The sequence below is a fragment of the Syngnathus floridae genome, chromosome 2 (genome assembly GCF_059516105.1).
Source record: "Syngnathus floridae isolate MCC-2025c chromosome 2, RoL_Sflo_1.0, whole genome shotgun sequence".
Taxonomy (NCBI): domain Eukaryota; kingdom Metazoa; phylum Chordata; class Actinopteri; order Syngnathiformes; family Syngnathidae; genus Syngnathus; species Syngnathus floridae.
Window position 1 is genome coordinate 14,709,810 of NC_142414.1, and position 25,983 is coordinate 14,735,792.

A 25,983-nucleotide genomic window follows, 5' to 3' on the forward strand; every position below is an offset into this window, starting at 1 on the left:
GATTGCAAATGATTATTCAATAACAAAAAATGACTGTGCCCGTTTATCAAAACGGTTACAGTGACGTCATATCTCAAATCACATGTCCCATTACAACTTCCCATAACATAAATACTAAAAATAATATAAATAATTTTAACAGTTTGTGTATATGTCATATGGAAAAACGAAGTCACATCTACTTTCAGTCACTGAAATTGCATCACGTCTTTTTAAGGATAAAGAATATAATGGTGAATAACCTCTGGGGGGAAAAAAACACTAGACAGATGAATAAAAACACAAAATGTATCCAACAATCAGGACAGGGGATTTGTTTGACAAATGACCCAAGATTTGGCACAGGTTGGTAACTATTGTTTATTCTAAATGTGTCTATGACATGTCCAAAATGCACAGAAGAGAGAGAAGACTGCGTAATGTCATCTGAATGGATTGCTCAAAATCTTTTCCAATCATCACTAATAATAATTGGGAGGACTCATTAAGATTGAGAGCAAAACTGACATCATGTCATATCCATCATCCATCCATTTGCGTTTAAAGTGCTTGTCCTCATTGGGGTTGCGTTAGGGTCAGCTCAGGCTCATCCCTATCCATCCGTTTTCTTTACAGAGCATCAGGACATTGATCATGCTCATGAATTTTCACAATAATTATTAGAAAGCTATTATAATACTAATATCAACATTTAAGGCCAATTTACGAGTGAAGTTATCTGGAAGCACTTTACACATTGAGCAGGTCAAGAGCCACACACACACCTTGTACATTATACGCTACATAGTATAAGAAAAACAAGGGGCAAGCAGTGCATAACAGGCAAGGAAAAAATCCCTCTAAGGGAGGAAACCTTGAACAGAACACAATGGACCCTATCAGAAGGGGACAGAGACCAGGCCAGCTCGCAAATTGTTAAATTCATAACTGCAATATTTTTTTTAGGTCTGCGTGTGTGTGTGCATGTGTGCGTGTGTGTGTGTGCGTGTGCGTGTGTGTGCGTGCATGCGTGTTTGTGTGTGTGATGTGGGGGGTGGAAAACACCCCCTAAAAATATATACGGAAAAAGAATATTGGAAAAAAAACAGCAAATAGTTTATAGTCGGAAATTATCTATATTTTCAAATGGCTTTGATTCTGGAACCTATTTTATTATGAACATCCGGAAATTTGAAAGATTCTAGCTGTTGGAAACAATGGATAAGTATTACATATTTGTTCTAATTATTGTCTCAAAAAGACTTTAAGGAGGCCTAAACAAAGATTTAAATCCTTTGAGACCTAATAGAGTTGAAGAAACATTTTGGTTCAAGAGATGTTGGATTTCCATGCAGCTCCATTTCTTTCAGATTCTGTGAAGAGAAAAAAAATATATAATTTATATTAAAATTATATATCACTGGTGCCAGCCTGAAACCTCCTATGCCACAATCTGAGACATTTCACATTTCTCCCCCCCCCAAATTTATTATATTGGCCAGTTCACACATGTGGGTGTTGACCAATCTAAAGTGTTAAATATGCCTTGCTCTCTTTGACAATACAAACATGCTGTTTTGGAGGTATCCGGAAAAGTGATGATTTTGGAGGAATGAAAATTCCGAATGACGCCAGCGATATATTTGATACATTCGTGAAATTGCAAGAACACAGTAGCCTTACTGGCAATGTGATCTTGGCTAGACTTCTTCCTCTGTGATCCAGAAACCTAAAATAAACCCAAAGAATAATTATATTCCACGACAGTGCATCAAACCAATGATTACAATTGTTCATTACCTTCTTCTTCGATCCTACAGCCCGCAGAGCTGCGAGCTTACTTTCAATATCGGATACCTGCAGAGAACAGATAGTGATTTTTGCAATTTCTTACATCTTAAGACACAACTATCCAAGAAACACTGTGATTGGTTGACGCATGAGGCCCCGCCTACCTCACTTTCAGCACTCTGCACCCTGGCAGCTGTCAAGGCCACTACGTCCTCCAGATCGGAAAGCTCCGAATCTGTCGTGCCGCCAAAGCGATTCTTTGCACTCTGCTCCAGTCGCCGCAGCTTTGTTTCCAGTTCGTACGACTGCCCGGTGGCAATGTACACCTGTGACACACGCGTGATGTATGAGGTGCCCCAGGCCGGCAGAAAATGACAATTGCCACTCCCACATAAGAAAAGAATCCTTCTCAAAGACACTAACAAATTCTTATCAGCACCACAAACTTAATTATTTTTGTTCAAGAGTCATAAATTGTGAGTGTGACTGATAACAGAAGCAATTTCTAAACTTGAGGTTTTGTATTCATGGGAGGGTTTTTGGGAGAGTGTGAGTTTTTCTGTTTTTCCCCATTAAACGAAAGACAGGACATTGCCGGAGTACAAGACGTGACTGCCTTGGCGGAGGACTGCAGTAAGACTAAAAACAAAGAAATTTAGCTTGACGTTCACACAGAAAGAGCTTAAGAAGGAGGGGTAGAGGCAAGAAGGCGAGCAATTTGCCGGAGGCTTACATTTTCCTCAAGTTGCCTGAACGCCTCATCGGCTTGTTTAGCATCAGTCCCTAACATGTGGGTTCTGTCCACCGGCTCTGACAGGCCGAACTCAACCATCGCGTTTTCTGTGGCATTAATGGTTCTCAGGGCCTCAGTGGTGAGGTCACAAAGGGCGGCGGCGGTCGATCTCTGAAAGTCATGTAGAGGGACAGATGTTAGCAGGACATGATCAAACCAGCCTGAACGCACCTCTAACCCTCCTCCCTTTGTCTGAGAAGGACAAACTGGAACCACCTCAATGTCATCTTCTGTAAAATCGGCTTCAGGTCTAGTTAAAGATCCTCAGCTTATGTGGCCACTTTATGATTAGACAAATCCCATGGCCAAAGTTTACAAGTGGAGTATGGAGAGCTTGACTTTCCAGTTTAGCGACTCTTCAACGAGAACCCCAGGATCATGAAAGCCTTTACTCAAAAGCAGGGATTTGTTTTTGTGTATTTATTTATTTTTTTGTACTTTTGCCTTGAAATTTGAATTTTTATTTATTTTTTTAAATTTTTGAGTGTTTTTTTTTGTGTATTTTTGCCTTGAAAAAGTTTATAATTTTTCCAATGTTTTTGTGGGTGTTTTTTTATTTTTTATTATTGCCTTTAAAATAAAAATAATTGTTTTTACTGACATATTTGTATATACGAAGGTACCATATTGTCAGTCGGATAAACTCTCTGGAGAAAACTTCTTGATGTGGCTGGTACTCAAGTATACAAAAGGCTATTTAAAATATGTATGGCATAATCTGTTGCTTATGGAGAAGCATCTTTTGATTTAAAGAACAACAAGGTGAAAAGCAAAGCCCGTGTTTCAAAGCAAACAGAAGGTAATGTGAAGGAATTGGACATTGTTATAGAAAATACTGTGTTAAGATATGAATGCACTTAGATTATGTTATGGGGACAAGCAAAAGCAGAATGGACACAAGCAGACACACATAAAGCAAATATGTCCAAAATTGAGTGAGTCAATTTTTGATGTGAAGTCCAGCTTCCCATTTCCTGTCTCCTCCTGCTTTGCCCAGATTTTCAAGCAGCACAATCATCTTACCTTCTGTGCTTCACTTGGCACGTCATCGCTGGATGAGCTCAGGTTCTTCATCGAATCCAGAGCGGCCGCCGCCCTGCCACCAGCGATGCTTTTTCCTCCAGAAAAGGCCTTCTTGTCCACCTCGTCATCTGACGACATGCGCTTGTTGCCGAGGTTCCCTGCCAACTCGCTCAACTTCTTCATCAGCTTCTCTTCCTCGTTCTGTCCTGATGACTCAGACGCCTGCCAAACATTGGCTCATGAATTGCGTTGCTGGCCTACTCCATCACATGTGACAACAGTAACTCTGTTGACGTTTCAAGATGGGACTGATGGCGAGAATTTAACGAGAAGAACTACTTTGAAGAAAGAATTCCTGTGTCACCTTATCGGCAGGCGACATCTTTTCCTCCAAACGATTCAGCAGACCCTCGATGGCAGACATGCGTTTGTTCAACTCGTTTATCTGCGGAGTTCAAAAAAACACCAGTTGCATCATGGGAAACAGCTATCTATCTTTAGGTACTTTAGATTAAATATCAAAAAAAGCTGCTCGATCCAGCCACAAGTAGAAACCCGAGAAACCCACGCAAGCACGGGGAGAACATGCAAACTGCAAAACGGAAGGCCAGGGCCAGAAACGAACCCTGCACCACCGAACTGTGAGGCGTATGTGCTAACGAGTGCCCCACCGCGCTGACAACATGACAATGTGCTTTTTTTTAACATATTTTAAAAATAAAAGTTGCATGGTGTGACCCTCGGCAAACATTCCAGTTTCTCATGTGATGCTTTGCCCACCCCTGGCATGGATGTTTGTTTAGGCCCTGCTAGAACCTCTCAACTGTGAGGCAGATGTACTAATTGCTCTTCCTTGTACTACTTGATTTCTTTTTCACATTTCTGAGCAGCGTGTTGATTGTCTTACTGGAGGGTTTTGTCCAAGGTTCTCTTGAGATGAGGCCCGGCTGTTGCGGCGGCGGTAGTGGGTTGGCTGGTACATTGGTGGAAAGCGCGGACACTCCTCCTCATCAGACGTGTCGATGTACTGCTGACGAGCCATCGAGCTGATCTTGGACAAAGATCGAGTACGAACCATCCGATTCTCACCATAATCGTCTGAAGCAGGGTAGAAACTCTGTCATGAGTCACACAATGAAAATCCTTACATTGAGCAAATGTGGAGGTAAGTTTGTTTGCACCTGTTCTCATTGCAAAACGATCCAAACTTCTCCTGCGATTCATTCGCTGTTGGTTCAAGTCGTATTCTATGTCATTCCGGTATGCGCGATCCTCCTGAATTTGCTGCGATGTAAAATAGAAACATGCATTTGCTGCGTAAATTATAGTTGCCGTGAGGGAAAATATGCAAAATTATCTGTCTTCAATGTGCAGATAAGTTAGTATTGTGTATTTTTTTTTGTTATTTAAAAAAAAAAAAAAAACTCTCGAAATCTCTCCAGTGTCTTACCTGCACTGATGAGCGCCGTGAACGGGGGAAATAATCCTCGGAATCAAAGTCAAAAGGATGAACTGACAACAGGCGTTTATTTTTCCGCATCTAAAAGACAATTTGTGTAAAAAAATATATATATTATTTTCCTATTTTTTTGTTTTGTTTGTTTGTTTGTTTGTTTGTTTGTTTGTTTTTTACCGATTTGTATCGTTGAGCCTCCATTTCTCCCTGATCATCGTCATTAGGGTTGTAGTGGTCTGGAACACAATATTATTTACATGTTAGGTTAAGGTTAAACAGCGATCAAAATCAGAGCGCATATTTTAGAGTAATGAATAAGAAAATTAGAAAAATTATACATGTCTTCCTTTCATGCCCTATTACATGGCCTATTTTTCCTGTACTTGTAATTTTTAAATGGCTATTTTTCCACACTGACTGTAACTGCAGATAGCCAGGAGGAAAGAGTTATAAAACTGAGAAAAAGCCACAAGTATGAGATCATTTCATGCTTAACAAAAGGAGATAAAGTGCATTGTGCAAGGACTCACTGCTGCGGACATCAGGCATGCTCTGAGTGTCGTCATCTCGTCCACCTGTCACAGAGAAGAACTTAATTAGCTATTAGCATCATTTCAATTGTCAGCCTGTATGCACAATGTTCATTTGATAGAAGCAAAAAGTATTTATTTCTTGAGCGTGGTCACAGAACAAATTAAACTTGCAACTCAAAGCACCACTGTATCCTCAAAACAATAAACACTGTTCAGACTGAACCCACTTCTGTGCTTACCATCTCCGTTCAGTCTCTTGTACAGTGACCTCATCACCTTGGCACTGCCGAAGCGTTTAAAACGGTTTCGGATATTGTCATGGTACCACCCCAGGGTGCCGATCTTCAGAACCCTGCAGGAGTGGACAGCACCATTGAGTGTGGTGCAACTGAGCCGTATGAGAAATGCATGGCTCACCTGGTCATGCGACAGTTGTCGCACACCCAACCGTGCTCCTTCTTGTTGTAGCGGCTGCACGACTTGCAGACGAACATGTGGCAATCCAGGCACTGACGCTTGCTGTTCACCAGGAACTTAAAAGGTTGCAGGCAGCGGATACACAGCGAGTCGGCCAAGTTGGTCTGCCCGCCCAGCAGCTCACGCTTGGTGTCCTCCTTCTCGATGGAGTCCTTCAATTTGCTTTGAAACCACAACAGCCTATTAGTTCAATGCAGTCACGTGCAAACGAGAGGGCGGACAGAAGGCTGCCTGAGTTGGGGCATCCATAGCCCCCCAGGCCTCCCAATCCTAGACAAAGAAATCATTCTATGGGCAGAAATGTTGAAATGTTTTGCCCGGCACTACAACTGACGAACGTCAACTCCCCAAAAAATTCTATCCAGGTGTATTAAATATGGGGCATCCAAGCTAACAGACGAAAAATTGTTTATCAACAGTTAGTTTTTTTTAGGAGGCATTCATTCCTATCTGATTGCGTCCCTGAAAATTGAATATACTTGTGATAGTGTGTGTAAACGTGACAGCAAAATTGGAGATAGTCTTATCAGAATTAGAATTTTCACCGTCGGTTTCGTTCATAAAAATGTTAGAATTGGGTTAGAAGGGAAAAATCCTTCAAATGCATGTGTTTGCGTGCACCCCAGGTCTGATGGGATTTTAAAACTGCTCTGGAGACACAAGAGCGTCTTTGTGGCCTCTCCGTGTGACTGTCATGATGTACTGCAGCTTTCACGCTCACATTCCTTGATTGTTTGCATGAAAACATGTCGCATGACTTGAGTCCCAAAGCCCTCAACAAGTCGCATTAAAACTGAATTGATTGTGTCACACTTTTAAACTAGATCTCACACATTCGTGTATATAGCTGTGATATAATCGGTTATTGGTTGCATCTTCACCCTACCACAAGGACAAATGATTTCCATTATATTCTAACAAGTATTTAGTTAATGTACATGATCAATAATTAAACCCACCCTAGTCGATCTTCTTCGTTTTTCCGCAGGTTAAAATCACGTTGAATCACCTCCCAGACGTGTTTCGCTTCTTCGTCCGTCAGGCGAGACAAATCCAGTTTACGTTCCATGGTGAGGTCAGTTTTCTGAGGATATAAGAAACAAGTTTACTGTAATCATTTTATTATTATTATTTATTTAACACTTGAACATTGTGTTATGGGAACACTAAATTTCCCAACAATTGTTTGGTTAAACCCTGACATGTTGATAGCTAGAGAAATTTTACCTCAGTGACAACAAGAAAAAAAATGTAAACAGTCTCAGAATTTTGAAAAATACAAAATACAAAATAAATTGAAGGTTTTCTAAAGCACATTCCGAATGGTATAATTAAATAGTTAAAGACATCAAAGCTTTCCAAGTTAAAATGCAGAATAAATCAAAACTAAGTCTAGCCAACAAAATGTCAAAGAAGCAATGTTATGCTTTCTGGTTTAAAGTTAAAATCGATGCATTAGAATAAAGAAAATAGGGAAGAGAAAAGGAAACCCACCTCAGTGCAGCTCCTGCTGAATCACCCAGCGTTTAACTGAGAAGGTCGGCTGATCACATGTCCTGACATCATCAGGATCATGCTCACAATAAATAGGCTACTTTGTTGAAGCCAGGACTCTGAAAAGTTCAGGTATCCAGGGTCCATAAAGAAAAGTACTGACTGAAAAAGGCAATATGTGTGATTAGTGCCTTTAGCTCAGAACCTGGGGCTTGGTTTCATTGGAGCCATTCTCAGAGTTCACAAGTAGTTCCACAGAAAACATTATTTATTGAGCTTTTAATTTGCACACGAGTCGACTAGCAAAGATATGGAAACACGTTGCTTTGGTTGCATAAAAAATAAATAGCTATGAACTAGTAATTAGTTGTTATAGATGGGTAGCTACTGTGTAGAATTTACAGTAAAAATAAAGTGCACCAAAGCTCGTTTGAGATCATTTATTTGTAATTTTACTAAGGTAAACTAACCAGACTAGTTCTTTCTTTCTTTTTTAACTGCACTGTATTTATTTACAGTAAGGGCAGAATGCGAAAGGTTTTGCCACTTTTGTGTATTGGTATTACTTCTGATCCGAGCAAAAGCCACACACAGGGCTGAATGTGACAACCATGCCTCATGGCTGCCTGCTGTAGGCCAACAACTTTTCATGCTACGTCAGGCTAACACGTGATGATAGTTGAATGACTACTTGCAAGCAACACCAGCAGCAATGGGGAAGGACACCATAGTTTTCTACTTTTAAATGGAATAATTTTTGGTTTCAAATGTATTTTTTTTGTCAGGTCACAGTTGATCCATGAATGGACAGTAATATTTCCGGGTTCAATTAGTCCTCTCTTCATCTTGACCAAGTGGACACCAAACAACTGAAACATACCTTACTTCAACAAACAAATAATAATAACAATGATAATAATCATCATCATTATTATTATCATTATTTTAAAAAATATCTGTTGTGAATTGTGTTTTTTTTTTCATGACAGCAAGTTCTGCAAAAGGTGCTGAAATGTTTAACATTTGGACATGTATTCAAAGTTTAAACTACCTGTAAATGTTATGGTGCACTGTAGTTTCATCCTGAAATTTCAAGAACGGCAACATTCCTTTGTCAGAGTGAAACCATCGACACCACAAGAATTCACAATATGTTCCACTAGGTGACGCAAATACACTTGACGTGTGCTTGTAGCCAGTTGCATGATGATGAAATGAATAGAAAAAATGCTGATGCCTGTTTGGATAATTGTTATCATTTGCAATAATAACAATAATAATAATAATAAATATTTAAATATTCTTTACAATGTTTCAAATAACATTATTTCAAAGAGTAGGATCCAAGTAGAATGATAAATTATTTACATTGTGCACATTTATTTTGTTAATATTAGTGACAAGGTAAATCACAACATTACATAAACATTCAAGCACAGGTGTCAAACTCAAGGCCTGCAAAAGCTTGCCACATTTTACCACAAATCAAGCCTTAAATTCATAACCAACTTCATGGGCAGTTATGGAACATGACTGTATGATTATTCCCACACTGAACAGTTAGGTAAGGGACAAGGAGTAGCCACACACCAAGTCCACAAACAAACACAGTGCAGCTCAGCTTCTGGCTAGCGGACAACGTCATGGCTAGTCACATGTTTTTTTTTTAAAAGTAGCACAGTGCAAACGCAAATTCCAGAGGCATTTAAAGAGGATAATAAGCCAGCATAAGAATTCAGAATGGTCAAACTGTTACTGTAGTCGCCCGCGTCATTTCCCAAAATGAAGACTAACTATTGCACTGTTGCTGATTCATTTTAAATATCATCAAATATCTCCGTTTACACAAGAGATTAGCAGTTTGTTTGGCATTTTGTTCACGTGATTTTTGTGTACATTTACATCCTCGTACATATTTACGTGGTTTTACCATTACAACCAATCCCCTGCAATTATGTACATGACTCATCAACTGCTAGTATTTTACTTTTCTATGTCCTTATCATCATGAGACCAGTCTTGAAGTGCTATTTTTTTTGTTTCATTGTTTAACATTAATTAAATTGGAAACACATTAAAATTCTACAAACATCAGTGAGTATTTATAGAAAAATAAATTGAAAAAAGACACATGTCCAACCAATAATCTGCTAGCTCCACATGGACATTGATAACTTGACAGTAAGCTGGGATGAGTCGTCAAATCGGCGGCATTAGCGGATCACCCACCATGTGGCGGCTACGGATGCCAGCACACCAATCAGAGAACTCGCTGTGGCAGAATGGGCGGAGTTACACAGATCCGAGTTGCAGCACTTGAATGTAAAACTGGACACCTTCAAACCAAAAGATGGGAATGAATATTTCCAGAAGATTGTGGCTTCATCACTGAAGGACTCGGTTTTCTACCTGTGGGAACATCTGTCCCAGTCGGCTGTACTCGCAGTCTGAATATTTCAGGCACTGGCGGAAGGTCATCCCTCCTGGAACAAAAGAACCAGTTGAACATTTGTCATCATGCTTGGGAAGTTTCATCAACAATATGGTTGCGGCAAAAGCAGTAAGGTGGACACAAATGACCAGCGTCATACCCAGAGGATGAAAATTACAACTGTGTGCGTAAAAATTAGTAAAAGCACAATTGCACCAAATACAGCCACAAAGTTTGAGTATTGTGTTACACCTCAAGAATGATGTTTCTGATGTATGCCTGTCAAAACAATGTTATTTTTCAACAAAAAGGTAAACCCGACCAATGATACAAAGAATGTATTTTGTGATAAGTGGGAATTATCGGTAGCTTGCCACCATCACTAGGGCGACGATAACACCAAAGTAAAGTCATCATTTTAGCAAATATTTAAAACACTTCTAGGATATAAATATTCTGTATAAATACTGCATGCACCACTAATTGAACGTGCTTTATCATGCCACATGACTGCAAATTCTTTCATGTGAGTGCCAACATGCACAAAGTTACAGGGGTGGTGAGGTAAAGTGATGGATTTAATTAATGCACAAGAAGAAAACGGGCCATAATAATTATTTCCAAATTCAATCATTTCGGCACCTCTCTCTGTGAGCGTCAGGCAGGCGTCGTCATAGCTGCAGTCTCGTTGTTTGGAGCAACTGGCCGTGTAGTCTTTACAACTGTAACAGCGAATTGCTGAGCCTGTACAAAAAAAAAAAAAAAAAAAAAAAGCACATATTTCACATCACTTGTTCACATTCTTTCTGCAGGATTCACAAAAACAACAAGCATATTTAGAACAATTTATTTTTTGTCTCAAAGCTCAAAGTGTGAAAATATATGAATAAGGGCATAATGTAACAATAAAAAAAACTTGGAGGATGAAACATACCAAGTCCCATGAGAGCGAAGCAGGTCAGCAGAAAGATGCTAATAGAGAACTTCATGTTCACCACAGCGTAGCACAAATCCTGAAATGATAAATGTACTACTTTGTACCGTGTATTCACGATAAACGATGTAAGAGTAACATTACACCAGCTGTTAATTTACTAGCGTATGTACCACTTTGTATATTTTAATGTGTGTGTATGTGCATGTGTGTATCAGTCCTCTCACCCAACTGCAGAGCTTGAGTGATGCCAAGTCAATCACTAACTGACCAAAAGTGTAAGGTGCTGAAAAATTGGGCTGTGAGACCACACCCCTTGGGGAGGAGCCTGTTTAAGATTGGGTCCCATTGGTTGAAAGAGACAAAAGGTCAATGTAATTATTCTTCGGTGATAATTAAAAATTTCCGTACTTTCAAATTGCTATATATTTTATTTGAAATGTCCCAAAAAAATTCTGTCCCAGTGTTTGATCTGTGAATAAACCAAAATATTTAAAGGGAAAGTCAACTCAAATATTTTCTTCATTATGTTCTGTGTGTCTATCACCAAACTGTCAAGTGCGGAAAAGAAAACACCTTCATCAGCCATGAAGCTTCAATTGAACAGTTGCCCGCCAGCTACAATTGGTACAAGTTTTACTGCACACTAGTAAAATGCCACTGAATTTGAGAACATGAAGCTGGGGTCTGGATCAGAGTGGCACCACGCTGACCTCGTCACAAGCTCATTGATCTAAGGAGAAGAAATGTTTGAGTGTGTCATGGTGCCACGGGACAAAGAAAGCATAGAAGACACAAATGGCCAGTGTGAGCCGAGACAAGGGTCTGCAGCGCCAACGCAAACAAAGATGCTACTGAGTGACACAGATTGTTTGCTTCAGCTACAAACCTGACTTTGATGCCCCTCACCTCCTCTTTCACCCGTATGATGTCAACAGCCGTTCTGGCTGTCCATTGGTCCGAAGCAGACAGGTGAGCAGCAGCTGTGATGACAGATGAAACCAAAATGGCATTAAAAATTTAACAGCTTCTGCTCGACTCCATGCTAGGAAGGCTGCAGGTGAGTGAGTCTCTGCTAAAATGAATATACGTACAGCAAAGTCGGCAAGTTTTACATTCTTATCTCATTTTCAGACTGTAACCCGTCATGGATGTCAACAGTCTCAGTAAGTTATTTTCTTTTGTTTTTTCAAATAGCCATCACTTAAAAGGTTGTCATTGTGACACCAATTCTCACCAATAATCTACAGGGGGTTTATTTTTAAGGGAAATGTAAGTTTGTTTGTTTGTGTCCAGTTTCAGGGCTAGAGGACTTCAACAAAATCCGCCCCCCAGCCTACAGAGTTGCAATGAAGCTTGAAAGTCTACAGAACATTTGTCACAGTCAGCGTGTTTTATTTTTACTTCATACTAAGCGTGTTGGTTTGGTGGTTGCTAACGCCTTTTTGACTTGAAGTTACTAGCTGATTTGAGAAATGCATTCTTTGTTGTGCTTCCAGTGGATGTTGTGTTGACCCGCCACATCGAGGCCGCCCTTGACCCGGGGGGCAGAGGCAAGCTGCAGCGGGATTCTGTCCTATGCAAGGATGAAGTCACCCAGCAGCTGAAGAAGATGTTCAGAAATGTGTCACTGGAATTTCCAGATCACTCCACCGTGGAGTCGGCCGAGAAATTGAGCAGTTTTATATTCAGGATGTTTGATGGGTAAAATCTTATTGGCAGATTGAAATTCTGGTGTGTGGCCCTCACATAAATAAAAATCACTCTTTAACAACTCATCACTACGCTACTCCCCAAAAAAATTGAAGAGTGCGCCTGCCGCTTGGTTTGTGCGTGTTTGTTCAATTAAGTGTGGACTATGTGTGTGTTTCAGGAATCTGTTGGGTCATATACGCGCCGTTTCTCTCCGTATTGCTCTCATCTGTTTATCGGCAGAAACACTCCTGCTGAAATATGGAGGTGGGAAACGTGTTTCTTTGAAAATAATTGTTATTTTTGATAAAATGCACTTACTAACACGAGTGATTGTCTCAGCACTGGTGTGTACAGCGGCAAGTGCTTCCGGATCCATAAGTAGGTCATCTCTTCGATCCTTATTGGAGGATGTCAACCAGGTAATCCAAACTAACTACATTTCCCATCATGCTCTCGTCATCTGACTCCTGTAATGCATGTTCAGGTTCCCGCGGTCATCCAGGAGGAAGGAGTGTTTGGGGCTGTTGAAGAAGCAGTGAAGTCATGTTTTCATGGGGTGAGGGAAAAATATTTCTTCAGCTATTTGGAGTTTTATTAACACGTCATCACCACTTCCACCAACTTCACTTGTTGTTTGTTAGTAAAAAAACAAATCCCTACACTTATTAACCATGATGTAGATTCTGGAAGTTGTCACTGGTCATCACGGTGAGATTTACACAAAATTTCCACAGGTGCTGACCTCCACCGTAAGCAGGGAACACGTTTTATCATGGCTACAGAGTGAGCCTCGTTTGTTGCTATGGTTACCTGTTCTCTATCGCCTGTTCATAAGTCAGAAGGTCGTTCACCCCGTCCGCTGTCATATCTGCAAGATATTTCCAATCAGTGGACTCAGGTGAGTGTAACCATCTTTTTTTCACTATCCTTCATTGCTCACTATTAATAAATAAAGTGTGTGTGGATTCAGGTATCGCTGTGTGAAGTGTCTGAAAGTCCACATATGTCAGAGTTGCTTCCTGTCGGAGCAACAGACACGCAAACACAAGAGTCACCACCCAGTGATGGAGTTCTGCACACTGGTAAGAGTTGAGAGACAGTGGACATGAAGTGTGGAGAGAAAATTTTGAAAGAGGCACAAAGTTGGTTGAATGAAGCAACAAACCTACGACAAACCTTCTCCCTGTCAGCCCACATGGCGAGAGACTTTCTCTTCAATTGTGCACCGCGCTCGTCACTCCCTATTACCACGACGATCTACTCAAAGAGGAGCTGACAGCGCAAAGAGTTCAACGAGGGAGGAAGCAAAGGACAGCCATAAGACGTGAGCCAGGTTTTATGACTATCCATCTAACCAATGTCAGTCCAATCAAATCCAAATTTGTTTACCAGTACGCCACCTGTCCATTCTGCTGCCACTCTCCAAGAATGTGGGAGCACCTCTTCCATTGTCTGTGTTTCCCATGATTCCACAGTACAACTTCAATCCTTTTCATCCAAGTCCCTTCAGACTGAGGAGACACTGCCAGAACAGGTGACCTCTGATGACCTCCCATCCGAAAGTCTGGCTACACAACAGAGAATGACCGTGACGTCACAAATTATTTCGAGTGGCAATAGGTCAGACGTCATCACTAGTAAACAAACTGCTCTTTGTCATTTGATCGGCAGTGCAATGGAGAAAACAGGCTATGTGGCTTGAATGTTGATTTTAGCCTACTTCTCTACCAATGTGTCCGTCAAAAGGGAGATGTTATGTCATGTAAATTGTGTTTAACATAAATGGAACATTAGTCGCAATTTACATTCCAACAGGTTAGCCAATTCAAAAGCAAATGTGGTAGGATCTCAAGACATGATTAACATGATCACTGAGCGACTGATAATTTCTATTTTTTTGTTGCTCTGATTAATGCCACGGATGTTTTCTAAAATGGACATCTGATGGTCATTTGTTTTGCATTCTAAGTTGGAAGTATCCACTCTGCTCACTGAAGTCAGGAACCTGCACAAAGACAAACGGTAAGTGGAAAATCAAAACCTTCCAAAGTTAAAAAGCCAATTAGATGGCAAGATGCATATTCATCAACACTTGATTTGTTCTTTGTTGGAGGCTTCTGGAAGAGCAGCTGCAGGTGTGGCATCTCGCTGTCCAATCCGAACAGTGTATGCTGAAGGAACGATGTGCGGAGATGGAGGTTACCATGGAAACAGTTAAGGAACATAACATCCATCTGCAGACGACCCTCACTCAGGTGAACACATTAGCACAGACATAGCTCAAGAAGAAAATTCACAATTAGATGGTACTGTGAGAGTGTTTACCTTCACCCATGGACATTTTCATTCTTCAGACACTGAACAAGCTGGAATTACAGCAATCTGCCAATAATGTGCCACAACACCAGAATGAGATGGAGAACACGGAAAACATAGACAAAGGAACCATGACACCAACTTCTGACGTAGACGCCTGCGTAGATGAAGATAAAAACGAAGAATTCATGTTGAAGACAGACAAGGGGAGTGAGAGTGAGGGAAGTTCACTCACAATAAACCAAGATTGGTCACATGACATCCACTATGAGGAGGAGAAGTGTGCTGGTAACAGCCATCTTTGTCAATCCATTCAACAAGAGGATGTACTAAAGGAGGTGGACAAAGGTATGGCTGATGAACAGGCTTGTAGACCTTGTAGTCCAGAAGAGATGCTGGAGCAAATGATGGACCAATTAATAAGTGTCTTTGGGACTGGCAGGAGGAAGGATGAACAATCAGGTAAAACAGTTATTTGTTTCTTTGCATATAAATTAACAGTCTTGTATAAAGAACATTAAAGTGATACCTGATTAAAAATACATGTCTTAGCAGAAGACAACTTTGGTATATCTCTGAGTTGCCTTCTAGAAATAGTCTTCACACTGTCTTTACATCAATTTAAAAATCTCTTATTTTCTGATATCAGATGTACCATGGTGCCTTGAGTTGGGAGATTCATGCCACTGCACGATTGCAGCCAGCTCAACTCATCTTTTCACAACTAGCAACACTTTGGCAACTAATTCTTGGAAAAAAAAACAACCTTCAAGCAGTTTACTGCCACTCCCAATAGAAGTTTAGACTCAAATTAAACAAAACATAGACAATTTTCATATGTATCTAAAACAACCACAACACCTTAGCAAAGTCCAACGAGTCCAACTATTTTCATATTTAAATCAACTACAACTCCTTAGCAAAGTCTAACTAGCTTAATGCTAATAAACAATCCAAAATGCCCTAGACAGGCTTATGAATAGCCTAAGTTTTGCAGTACACAAAACAATACTCACTGCGGCTTACCATCTTTATGTACTATATCGTATGCCTGCATTATACTGCCTTCAAGTGGCCGTGGGGCCCACACTACAAGGAGCGACACAATGTCCATTGAACACAAGCAAAACATTTGTCATAATTTCTTTGTTGTTTAACTGTCATTACTGGGTTTATTTTGGTAGATTAGAGTGCTGTGTTTCTTTCGGTTTGGTATAGATCATAATTTTAACAAGTAAAGATTTTTCCTCATAATAGTTGAGTCAAAGTGTAAGTTGCCAAAAATAAGAGTATCAATGTGAAAACTCGACTTTAGTACAGTATACAGTATTTGTCCCCCTATAGCCATTACAAAATTATAAGTTAGTGTTGTATTGTCACAACTTGTATTTTTTCCCTTTTTTTTTTTCTGAGGTGATAACAAGGCTTTGGCACTTATTGAGGCTGCGGACCAAGTTGGAGACTCTTTACTCTGCCTGGTGGACAGTTTGAGGCAAATCCCCATTTAGATAGAGAAGAAAAGGTTTATGCCACTGGAAACCATTCTTCGACATCAATGGTGTCAAAGGCATTTCTGTCTCTGGGATATATACTCTCTGATGTCATCTCAATTCAAAAACATTTTTTCTGTTTGTTGTGTCATGTAAATGAGCGGCTATAAAGACAAGTTTTAAAAAAAAAAAAAGAAATATCACTTTTTATTTTAAAATGGTCTTCAGTGTTGACTTAACAAATGTGCTACTTGTGAGTCTTTTCACAGCCCCTCCTCCTCTGAGACCGCCCTCGTCGGACGTTTGGTTCTGTAGAGGGCTGGGGTGCAGGGCCTTTTTGACGGAGTCCACCTCTCCTGGGTGGTGGAGGTGTGGTCTGAACTCTTACTCTCCTCTTAGGGGGCCTTGGCCTTTCTTTGCCACCTACTCTTACTTCCTCCGAGTGACTTTGATCCACCGAAGGAGAGGTTTCGTGTTTACGATTCTGTGCCGAGTCTGTGATGACAGTGCTCGACAGCTTCTGACTTTTGACCCTGGGAGAATCCGAGCCACCCTGCCCGGACCGCCTCTCAGTGTTCAGGTCCGGGCTCAGACTACGAAACAGCTGACGTACATGTGTCGGCAAGGGGTTGGCGGGGGTAGAGCTTTTACCCACCTTGAAACCTTTAGGCGGGTTCTTGATGATGCGATTGCTTCGGTGGTCATAATAGCGCACAGGAAACTGTTTATATTTTACCTTGAGTCTGTGAAAGTCAGGTGGGCGTTTTCTTTTGCGACTGCGTTTGGAGGTAGGGCTTACGGTGGGTGTGTAGGTGGTGGTGGGAAAAGTAGGGGAGCAGAGAAGGTAAACCAGAGATGTGCTCGACTGCAGCGGTGTGATGACGGGCGAGTACGAGGGCGGCAGGCGAGACCATCGGACCTCGGGAGTCTTTTCCGCTCCGGCCCGATCGCCTGGATGGACTCTCGTGGGCGTGGCCTCCGGGGCTATTTGACAGACAGTTGGGACGACCAAGCGGACGGTCTGAGTGGCGTGACTCACTTTGACCACCTGGAGAAAAAAAAGCTTCACTTTATCTATATGTTAAATATTACACCTGCACATTCACTACTGTGAAGGCAGCCTGAAGTTTACCGTATAGTCAGAAGAGACACCCCACAGAAGCTACATAAAGCTTATCAATTAAAGAGTGTGAGTACATTTGCCACCTCTACCTATTTGTAGATGTTTCTGTCATGCTCACCTGACACCTGGATGCCATCCTGAAGTCCCGCCTCCTTGGGACTTCTTCTTCATGATGGTCCATTAAAGGAAAGAGGCCCATGTCTGACTCTGGCACTGTCTGATCAGGTGCTTTGACGTTTTTGCTCTTGCTCCTTGTAAGTAGAACGTCAGCAAAATGAGCAAACCAAACATATGTAAGTTTACCACAATAAATCATAATATGCTAAGTTAAAAAGATCCATCTGTTCACAGAGACTATAATTCAAACTTACCCAGACAAACAATTTAAAGTCTTCAATGAACCCAACGTGCATGTTGTTCAATATGAGAAGCTGAAGTACTTGGCCAAGTTATACACAGTAAATAAATGCATTTAAACGGAGAAGTTTTATGTAGTGTATTTTCAAAAGTGTGACTAACTGTGACGTTCTGTTACCTGGCAGGGGATTCACTGTCAAAGTAGCAGACAAAACGACCTTGTCGGAACTGTCGTACCAGCTCATCAACCTTCTTCTCATCTTCCTCTTCGATCTGGGACCATGTCTTCCCTTGGAAGGACTCTGGCAAATGCTTTGGCATTTCTCTTGGCACAGTCCTGCATACTCTGTGTTTGACTGCTTGCGGCTTGGTGTGGAGGACGGATTCCAGCTGAGTGGAGTACACCTGATCTGTCAAGTCCACTTGAGCATCAGTCAGATGACTGATATCCCTCACCTCTGTCTGGACCAGCGGGACACATGAGTCTACCTGGGAACACATTTCTAACCTTAAGAGGAGATATTGTGTATTTTTGTTTCACAATTTTAAAAAGTTCCTTGTTTTTTAGAAAATGTTTCATACATTGGCCTCTCAGACACATTTTCAGCCAGCTAACAAAATATTGACGTGATTTTTTCATTTCACACTTTATGGTGAGTGGGAAGGCACTTCAGAGCCCTGACTATTTGTAGACAAGCTATTGAAACAACCCTTGAATATATAAAGCTGGCCCGCCCAACCTTTTCCTTCTTCGCTCACCTGTCCAGGTGAGTCCCAATCACTCTGTGTTTCAAAAGAGTGTGGCAGACTGATGTGGAAGCTGTCTGTCTCAAGTGGAAAGGAAGTCAAGCTGTCACCATGGCAACATGTTTGGATAACCTGGAGGCCGACACCAACACAAAGCATTCAAATTAATAAGAGATTTGGGGGGGAGAGGAGAAGAGGACTTTTCTTAGGCCGATGGTAATGTCGATTAATTAAAAAACATACATACATTCGCATGGTAATTTCTCGGAGATTTTCTAAAGATTTTTTCTTTCCCTCCTTTACAATTGTAACCAACCTCCTCAATAGTTTGGTCCACAAGGTCACCACGTGGCACTGAGAAGACCTCCTCTTTCAAAGCGGCCCAACGCTCCTTCTGCCAGCTGTGCCAAGGCTGTGACACAGAGAGACGTGGAGGAGATGAACCTGGATGTGGGCCCTTGGGTGAAAGCGCAGAAGTCAGAGACTTGCTGCTTTTCCTCCTGTCAGTCTTCCTGTGTGCTTTCCTGTGCACGGGCAGAGGGGTCTGATGTTTAGGCACATTTGTATGCCTCGAGTAGATGGTTCTTGCCTCCTCTTGCTCTTTTGCTTGTGTAGAAGGCTTCTCCCGACCTGCTCCCTCCGATAATCTCTTCTCAAATTGACTACAAGGGCCGAGATCATCATCTTGATTAGTTGATACGTTGTTAGAGCTAGGCAGGCGATCTCGTGTCCCCAATGATAAGTCGTCATCGCCAGAACAACAGACTTCATCAAGTTCCTCCCTGGGCAAAAGAGGAGTGGGGATGGACGGGAGGTCTGCATGAGACGGTCTAGGGACACAAACATACAGCACAATCCATCGTCAAACATTGTTAAAGGCAGAATATGTTTTGTCAACAATTCCTTATTTTGATTTTGTTTCGGTTATCATTCAGACATTTGACAGTTTAGGCTTTGCCGTTTTTGTAAGCATACTGGATTATTTTATCTTTGCTCATGAATGGCCAACTGACATTGTGTAAAGAATTTTTTACATCTCACTTCAACTATGACAATTTGGGATGTCCCATATTTGGGATTTGTTACCTGGGGTCATTGTAGCAGTGGGGGTGGTGCAACAGGACATCCTGTAGGAATCGCTCCAGCAGAGTGCCGTTGGCTTGGCTGCTGTCAGCAAAGGAACAACTGGAGGAGCCAACGGAGGACGCTTGAACCTGATCCAGGTGTTTGAGACTGGCCAAGTGCTGAGAACAATCATCAGAATTTTAGTCATAATAGTCCCAACAGATTTAACATGCAAACTAAACAGAACACTAATTCTCTAGATTGATTGAGGGTATGTAGAATATTGGATAGGTCTAGAAATTTTAAGAAAACATAACTTGCTAGCAACGACCCGCTATCCATTTTTGCCATCAAATTAGAACATTAGTGCAATCAAATTCCAAGTAACAGAAAGGTTAGTTACTGTAGTACTTGAATGATCACATTAACAAAATCAGAATTTCCGCTGAGTCTATGTCTGTTGCAATTAAAATAAATTTATCTCTCTGAGTAGCTCACTTTCAACTGATAGTTTACACAATAAGACTACGGGGGGGTAGAGAAGTCTTGCAATCAGCATTTAAGCCTTCTAACCTGTTTTCTCAATCATGCTGCCATGGACAAATGACAAAAGATTTGTTGTTTACTAGAAGGTACATTGAAACTATCGCCACCCAGAAGTGTGTGTGACTTGTGATCAAGTTACACAAACCAAAAATCTTTTTTTTCCCCCCTACTAAAACCGCAGTCTTCATATTGCCCACCGCAACACATGCCACATGAACAAGATCACATGTCACCTGATTTAGGTCATTGTAGAAGACTCTGCAGTAAGTGCAGTATCCTGGTCCGCGTGGTGTGGATCTGGATGGCCCTGGCTGAGACTCCGCCCACATCCTGTGATACATGTATACATTCAATGTAATTTGTCATTATTTGTCACCATCTATTATTATTTTCTTTACTTTGGAAAACATTTCCACTGTGACAAACATATCATTGACATAGAAAGACAAACTGCTGACTGTTGTCAAATCTGAAGATTTGGCCTTATTTAACAAAACTAAACAAAACTATTAAGTGAATAAATACATTTGAACAGTTATTTTTCATTCAAATTATTCTTGGATGTTGCTGTATTCTCAATTCTGTATACTTGTATAAGTGTTTTTTTTTTTCATGGGAGGTGTGATTTACACTAAACGGTGTCTCTTGGATCCGGAAGGGAGAGGGAGGGGGGTCTATGAGCCTTAAAATCGGAGTGCGCCAAAAGATTTGTGTAGCTGCGCTTGTCATATGACATGAAAAGGTTTGTTTACAATCACAATTCTTCAACTTTGCCACAGAGAAAGATTACGTCATAACGATTGAGTTTGAAAGCATCATTCTGACAGTCAGGTGTGCACGCATGGTAGGTGGGATTGAGCGAAACTTGGATTTTGAGGGCTGGCCCCCATATAATGCCCGTTTATAAGTAGGGGGTCCCTGAACGGAAAAAAAAAGTTGGCAATGCCTTGTTCTACACGAAGACAGTTGCAGAGCTGTGTAGGTTGCCGACGGCTCGACAGTAAGTGAGGCACATCAATTAAGTATCGCTCCCGGAGTTGGGTCTGCGGCAACTCACTGGCTTTGGACCCGCGTTAGCCTGAAATAATCACGTGACATGGTTTCATACGTGTTACGCCTTTTAAATCGGCTCTTCATCACAGTCGTGCTGTTATGTAACTCAGTCATTTGAAATGGCTCTGTTCATTATAGATATCTAAAACAGCATTTTATTTACCTGTTTTACTTTCGGACAGTACGAAATCATCTTCCAACGCGCGCTTTTGGCTTGCGTGTCAGTTTCCGCTGTTTCCTTCTTCTGCAGCTTGCCACTCGATTGCGCTCGTGTCTTACGCCACCAAAAGGCCAAATGGAGAAATACATTTTGCTTAATTTCAAACTTCATAAGAATCAGAGCAGCGCCCAGAAAACGAAATACCTAGTTTTTTTTTTTATGACGGGGAATTGTAAATCGATTTTGTCTTTCATCGTGAAAATACATTTTTCTCATCTGAATATGATTTATTTTAAGGATGAACTGCCATCAATACCCATTTCAATATTATTTATAGCCCAAAACATTGAAGCAGGTTGGTCAAGTTCTACGAAGTCATTACACAAAAAATTACATCATAAACCAACTATATTCAAGTGCTTTATTTTTTTTTTCTTTTCAGATTTTGTTAAAAGCGGCAACGTCCATCGACTGGACAAAATCCTCAAATGCTGTGATTTGCTCCTCCAGAATGTCAGTGCCCACCTGAAGCAAAGGAGGGGAGGGGGAAAAAAAAACTAGAAGTGAGAGACCAGAAAAGATTTGATACAAATCTAATATAGGTAGGCATGCACAACAGCAGCAAATCGATTTAATCTACTCAGTTGATCTGAATTTGTTGTATTTAAACTTGTAGAAGTTTTTAAAATATTAAGAGTTTTTCAATTTTGTGCAAAGCATTTTGATTAAAATATAATTCAAGGAGCTCCCCATTCCAATATAAATGAGACTGCTAATGTTGAAAGTGTGCAAAATATCTTTGGAGTCAATTCAAGACTGAATTTTAATATTTATTGCATTGGTACTTGGACAGTCAATTTTTTTTAACAAATACTTTGTGTAACAAGTTTGAGAAAAACTTTTCTGGAACATTAGGAAGGAAACATTTATTTACTTCAGTGTCATGACAGCCCATTACTCACCTTATCATCCTCGACCACACAGTTGATCTGCAACTTTCTGATGCCATATCCCACTGGTAATAGTTTTGCTGTCGGAGAACAGCAACAAATTAACATGATGGATTCACGTCGACATTTAGAGGCTAACTGAACTCCACCAATTGTTTCAGATAATTTGAGCGGCATCACAATCTTCAGCCGAAAGATGGTGAAAGAATCATCATTAAGTGGTGCACGGCCTGAAATCCAGAGACACTTCTACTGCCACTCGCTTACATTGTCCCCAGACGAGTCCATCCATCTGAATGCTGCGGACGCACTCCTCCAACTTGGCCATGTCAGTCTCGTCATCCCACGGTTTGACATCCAAAAGAATCGAGGATTTGGCAATGAGGGCAGGTTCTGAATGGACGGAGGGCAGGGTCAATTACCACCATGGAAACAACTTAACAGCTAGTTATACTAGGCCATGCCTTGGACACTGTCAGGTAAGTATAGCGTACATCACACGTCAGCCGAAAGATGGTGTTTGCTAATCATCATGAAGAGTCCAAACCTAAGATTCACACCAGCCGTATTGGTGTCGAACTTAAAACTGGGAAGGAAAAAAAAAAAAAGTTGGCACTTACTGGTTGATTTCTTGGCGGCATACGCTGCGATACGCTCCTCCTTCAGCCTTGTGGCCTCTGCATCCTCCTACAACATGACAGATGGCAGGTTAGCATTAATGCCACTTTAGAAACACAGTTGTACTTTTTACATTTGGCTTTTTTCTTTCTTGTCTTGAGTTGTGAGCAAAAGGAAAAACATTAGTTACAAGCAATACCTATGATGGCCGTGACTTCACAACAAGTTATATTCGTGAGTAAACATGTTTTCCTTGTCAGTCCCAATCTACGCCAATAAGAAAACTAACAGTGTATCTCCCAATAACATTAAATGTCTCATAGCTTAATGCTAACAATGAAAAATGCTATATTAGACAGGCTCACTAACTATGCTACTGATGCCACAGTAATCATAAACACCATACTTGAAAACAAGTAACAGAAACCTAAACTGCCAGAACATACAAAAATATCGAAGCATATATTTTTATCCCTATCAACTGCAAAAAACACCTTCTTTGCAGCTACCTTCTTTAGACTGTCTTTATCACAAAGGAAAGATGGGGCTGAGAAATGCATTTTGGGTAACAAGTATGGTGAGATAACATTTTAAACTTGTAATTAAAGTGCCACTGTAAACATTTACTTTTTTAATGTACAAGTCATATTTCTGGGATCAAACCAACCAGCCCGTAATCTGACATTTTTGGGGTACAAGTAGAAAAGTCGAGGCCACCCATTTCAAGTTGACATCTGAATATTCACACCACTCATTTTCACTGTGTTATTGATAAATAGACAGAAGTGTGGAGCTTAAGTTTGGCAGCAACACAAATCATTAAGAATAGCCCTGTAGTTGCGTCCTCACCTCTTCGTCAGAGCCAAACAGATCAACATCATCGTCGTCATCGTCATCAGCTGCCTTTTGAGCGACTGCTGCAGTGGAGTCACCTACACCTGCTGGGCCATACTGACCCAAAGGTTTCTTCACACCTGGAAGACTGACAAAACAGGCGGTTTAGTTCCAGAGAGCTTCTGTCTGTCACTACGGCACCAGTACACACCTATTCTTCTGGCTCTGATAGGACTTGATATGGTTGAACCAACGTAGGGCATGGCAAAGGTCCGATGGGGGTGGGGCTGAGATTGCCTCAAAAACAGCAACATCTGCCTGGGAAGGCACATGCCTACAAATAAAGATGAGGTTAGTCCTGTCACCAGTCTGTATAAATCCTGGAAAGAAGCAAAGTATTCCAAATTACGTTTTGTAGTTAACATGTAAATGAGTTTGCGTTGAGTTGTTTTACTAAGCTTCTATTTATCATCAGTGAGTAAAGCATTGGTATGGAAGCACTTGGACATCCTTAAAGTCTGGACAACACAGCAAGCAAACATTAAATATATAAATTCTTTCACTTTCCAGGGATTAAATATAGCATAGCGCTTGACCACAATAATTTTCTTTGAGGATCTGTTATTGATCTATGATCCTCAATGCGTAGTAACAGTAACACTGGGCTAAGCAGGCTCCCTTTTAGTTTGAATCACTGCAATACATTTTAATAAAGTCAGTGTTTCTTCAACATTTATAGGTGCTACTTTCAGTCAGCTAGTTCACATTTTAATAACGTTTAAACTGAACAGGTATTCAAGTACATTTTCCTTTCTCCTATATTAAAGTTCAAACGTTACAGTGACTTACAGTAATACATACACTTTTAAGGAACAATCTATCTTGTTTGTGATTAACACCACGCTATTGCAGTGAATGCTGATCATGATGGCAGGACTGCGAGCAAAGTATTTGAAGAAGTGATTAGATGATAGACAGAGGAAGAGAATGGGTATTAGATAGATAGATAGATAGATAGATAGATAGATAGATAGATAGATAGATAGATAGATAGATAGATAGAGATAGATAGACCTTTATAGCAGGTATGCTAAACGAAAATCACATTTAACAAACGACTGCACTCGAGTGAGTGCACAAAAATAATCTGAAATGTGAAATTATTGTATCCAAGTCAAGCGAATTGTGCCCTCTCAAATAATAGATATTGAAAACATTAGGTCAAGACTCCAAAGTAATTAATCACGGTGGGAAATGTTATGCCTACGTGTCCAGACTTTAGCGACACGCTATGCATTCATTACTAGCATGTGGCTGAGATAGCCGCGGAATCTTATTTATTGAACAAAGCGTAACGTGCAAAAACCCAACGCATCGGTCCTTAAGGTAGTCTTGACGATACGTTCGCCGCATTTAATTAACTACATTAAACTTCCCTGTTAGGTTATTATTCACATCGTTTAGCTTGTAAATGCTAGACGTTAGCCACACGTTTTCAAAATGGCGCCGCCGGTAACGAGGACACGTTGGAATTCTTGGGACATCCACCCGTTTAAAACTGGATGTGGATGTGTATACTGCCGCAGCTGCACTGACCCTTCTATGTAGCTGCGATCCGCAAGGAAATCATTCAGCACTTTGAGTCCAGAGGGTGCTTTCAGGTCACCGAAACCCATGATGACAAGGGGTATTCACTTAGTGAGGAAGAAGGACCTGAGAGACGACAAACCGCCATTTTATAGCCGCTGACAGGCTCCTCCTCATCCAACTCCAGCCCCTTCCTGCTCCTCTCCAGTCGTGCCCGTCCCCGAACCCCCCTACAGTGGCTACCTACGTATAATTTCCGGATACATAGTTGCACTTTTTCATCGCTGCACATGCTTTTATTGAAGTTATAAAAAAAAAAAAAAAGGTTCTTAAACAGACTTTTCAAAACAAAACAATCACAGATCCCCAAGGTAGACGGTGCACTTGGTGTGAAAATAAAAATCTTCTTGCCAACACAAGTCGAGTTTACCCTCTTTGGGGCTGTGTTGCACCTCTCTGGGCGGTCCGGTGCATGGAGCTGCCTTGCCCCTGACTCATACTTGTAAAAAAAAAAACCCAAAAAACAAAAAC

The 25,983-nt window shown here is 40.9% G+C and overlaps 5 protein-coding genes across 11 annotated transcripts; 1 reads left to right on the plus strand and 4 right to left on the minus strand.

Annotated features, from left to right (window-relative positions):
• Positions 1-341: 341 nt before the first annotated feature.
• Positions 342-7,741, minus strand: mlpha (melanophilin a). 2 transcript variants are annotated; one of them, XM_088368367.1, is made up of 16 exons: positions 7,547-7,741; positions 7,012-7,136; positions 5,993-6,214; positions 5,815-5,927; positions 5,573-5,617; positions 5,220-5,278; positions 5,037-5,126; positions 4,768-4,870; positions 4,494-4,684; positions 3,951-4,031; positions 3,587-3,808; positions 2,504-2,674; positions 1,935-2,096; positions 1,780-1,836; positions 1,663-1,708; positions 342-1,352 (listed from the first exon to the last, which is right to left on the minus strand). In XM_088368367.1, the coding sequence occupies exons 2-16, from the start codon at positions 7,119-7,121 to the stop codon at positions 1,309-1,311; spliced, it is 1,716 nt and encodes a 571-aa protein (XP_088224493.1). In that variant the 5' UTR covers positions 7,122-7,136; positions 7,547-7,741; the 3' UTR covers positions 342-1,308. The 2 variants fall into 2 exon arrangements, with proteins under 2 accessions (XP_088224493.1, XP_088224494.1); XM_088368368.1 differs by lacking the exon at positions 2,504-2,674 and having other exon boundaries at positions 7,547-7,740.
• Positions 7,742-8,906: 1,165 nt separating this feature from the next.
• Positions 8,907-15,064, minus strand: LOC148402059 (CD59 glycoprotein-like). Of its 5 annotated transcripts, XM_088368715.1 has the most exons (11): positions 13,996-15,064; positions 13,772-13,878; positions 13,547-13,625; positions 13,417-13,474; positions 12,925-13,127; positions 12,372-12,514; positions 11,821-11,894; positions 10,912-10,990; positions 10,620-10,721; positions 9,956-10,029; positions 8,907-9,882 (listed from the first exon to the last, which is right to left on the minus strand). In XM_088368715.1, exons 6-11 carry the CDS (start codon positions 12,433-12,435, stop codon positions 9,760-9,762), a joined length of 516 nt encoding a protein of 171 aa, XP_088224841.1. In that variant the 5' UTR covers positions 12,436-12,514; positions 12,925-13,127; positions 13,417-13,474; positions 13,547-13,625; positions 13,772-13,878; positions 13,996-15,064; the 3' UTR covers positions 8,907-9,759. The 5 variants fall into 5 exon arrangements, with proteins under 5 accessions (XP_088224841.1, XP_088224843.1, XP_088224842.1 ...); XM_088368717.1 differs by lacking the exon at positions 12,372-12,514; XM_088368716.1 differs by lacking the exons at positions 13,547-13,625; positions 13,772-13,878; positions 13,996-15,064 and having other exon boundaries at positions 13,417-13,476.
• On the plus strand, positions 11,695-16,507 carry dytn (dystrotelin). 2 transcript variants are annotated; one of them, XM_088368713.1, is made up of 14 exons: positions 11,695-11,971; positions 12,046-12,077; positions 12,208-12,294; positions 12,411-12,615; positions 12,785-12,870; positions 12,946-13,025; positions 13,091-13,162; positions 13,341-13,504; positions 13,577-13,688; positions 13,797-13,930; positions 13,999-14,140; positions 14,576-14,628; positions 14,720-14,861; positions 14,961-16,507. In XM_088368713.1, exons 2-14 carry the CDS (start codon positions 12,059-12,061, stop codon positions 15,441-15,443), a joined length of 1,779 nt encoding a protein of 592 aa, XP_088224839.1. In that variant the 5' UTR covers positions 11,695-11,971; positions 12,046-12,058; the 3' UTR covers positions 15,444-16,507. The 2 variants fall into 2 exon arrangements, with proteins under 2 accessions (XP_088224839.1, XP_088224840.1); XM_088368714.1 differs by having other exon boundaries at positions 11,695-12,077.
• A 92-nt stretch (positions 16,508-16,599) lies between these two features.
• zdbf2 (zinc finger, DBF-type containing 2) lies at positions 16,600-21,571 on the minus strand. The gene is made up of 8 exons (XM_088368712.1): positions 21,467-21,571; positions 20,484-20,580; positions 19,726-19,883; positions 18,956-19,469; positions 18,652-18,771; positions 18,071-18,381; positions 17,654-17,786; positions 16,600-17,460 (listed from the first exon to the last, which is right to left on the minus strand). Exons 2-8 carry the CDS (start codon positions 20,577-20,579, stop codon positions 16,660-16,662), a joined length of 2,133 nt encoding a protein of 710 aa, XP_088224838.1. The 5' UTR covers position 20,580; positions 21,467-21,571; the 3' UTR covers positions 16,600-16,659.
• A 299-nt stretch (positions 21,572-21,870) lies between these two features.
• Positions 21,871-25,629, minus strand: eef1b2 (eukaryotic translation elongation factor 1 beta 2). The gene is made up of 7 exons (XM_088400074.1): positions 25,462-25,629; positions 24,077-24,199; positions 23,881-24,013; positions 23,034-23,100; positions 22,681-22,806; positions 22,426-22,493; positions 21,871-21,988 (listed from the first exon to the last, which is right to left on the minus strand). Exons 1-7 carry the CDS (start codon positions 25,539-25,541, stop codon positions 21,902-21,904), a joined length of 684 nt encoding a protein of 227 aa, XP_088256200.1. The 5' UTR covers positions 25,542-25,629; the 3' UTR covers positions 21,871-21,901.
• Positions 25,630-25,983: the final 354 nt, after the last annotated feature.

Coding starts and splice junctions, on each gene's coding strand:
- eef1b2 (XM_088400074.1), bottom strand. CDS start 25,541: ATGGGTTTCGGTGACCTGAAAGCACCCTCTGGACTCAAAGTGCTGAAT. Junction 22,807..23,033: donor TGCCGCCAAGAAATCAACCA/GTAAGTGCCAAC, acceptor CCGTCCATTCAG/AACCTGCCCTCATTGCCAAA. Junction 21,989..22,425: donor GTGTGGTCGAGGATGATAAG/GTGAGTAATGGG, acceptor CCTTTGCTTCAG/GTGGGCACTGACATTCTGGA.
- dytn (XM_088368714.1), top strand. Junction 12,616..12,784: donor ATATTCAGGATGTTTGATGG/GTAAAATCTTAT, acceptor TGTGTGTTTCAG/GAATCTGTTGGGTCATATAC. Junction 13,163..13,340: donor TGAAGTCATGTTTTCATGGG/GTGAGGGAAAAA, acceptor AAATTTCCACAG/GTGCTGACCTCCACCGTAAG.
- LOC148402059 (XM_088368715.1), bottom strand. CDS start 12,435: ATGTGGCGGGTCAACACAACATCCACTGGAAGCACAACAAAGAATGCA. Junction 10,991..11,820: donor TCATACGGGTGAAAGAGGAG/GTGAGGGGCATC, acceptor TTATCATTTCAG/GATTTGTGCTACGCTGTGGT. Junction 10,722..10,911: donor CTTCGCTCTCATGGGACTTG/GTATGTTTCATC, acceptor TTTTTTGTACAG/GCTCAGCAATTCGCTGTTAC.
- mlpha (XM_088368367.1), bottom strand. CDS start 7,121: ATGGAACGTAAACTGGATTTGTCTCGCCTGACGGACGAAGAAGCGAAA. Junction 5,618..5,814: donor CAAGAGACTGAACGGAGATG/GTAAGCACAGAA, acceptor TCTCTGTGACAG/GTGGACGAGATGACGACACT. Junction 5,279..5,572: donor CATGCCTGATGTCCGCAGCA/GTGAGTCCTTGC, acceptor ATTGTGTTCCAG/ACCACTACAACCCTAATGAC.
- zdbf2 (XM_088368712.1), bottom strand. CDS start 20,579: ATGTGGGCGGAGTCTCAGCCAGGGCCATCCAGATCCACACCACGCGGA. Junction 19,884..20,483: donor TCTACAATGACCTAAATCAG/GTGACATGTGAT, acceptor GATTGTTCTCAG/CACTTGGCCAGTCTCAAACA. Junction 18,772..18,955: donor TGGACCAAACTATTGAGGAG/GTTGGTTACAAT, acceptor GTCGGCCTCCAG/GTTATCCAAACATGTTGCCA.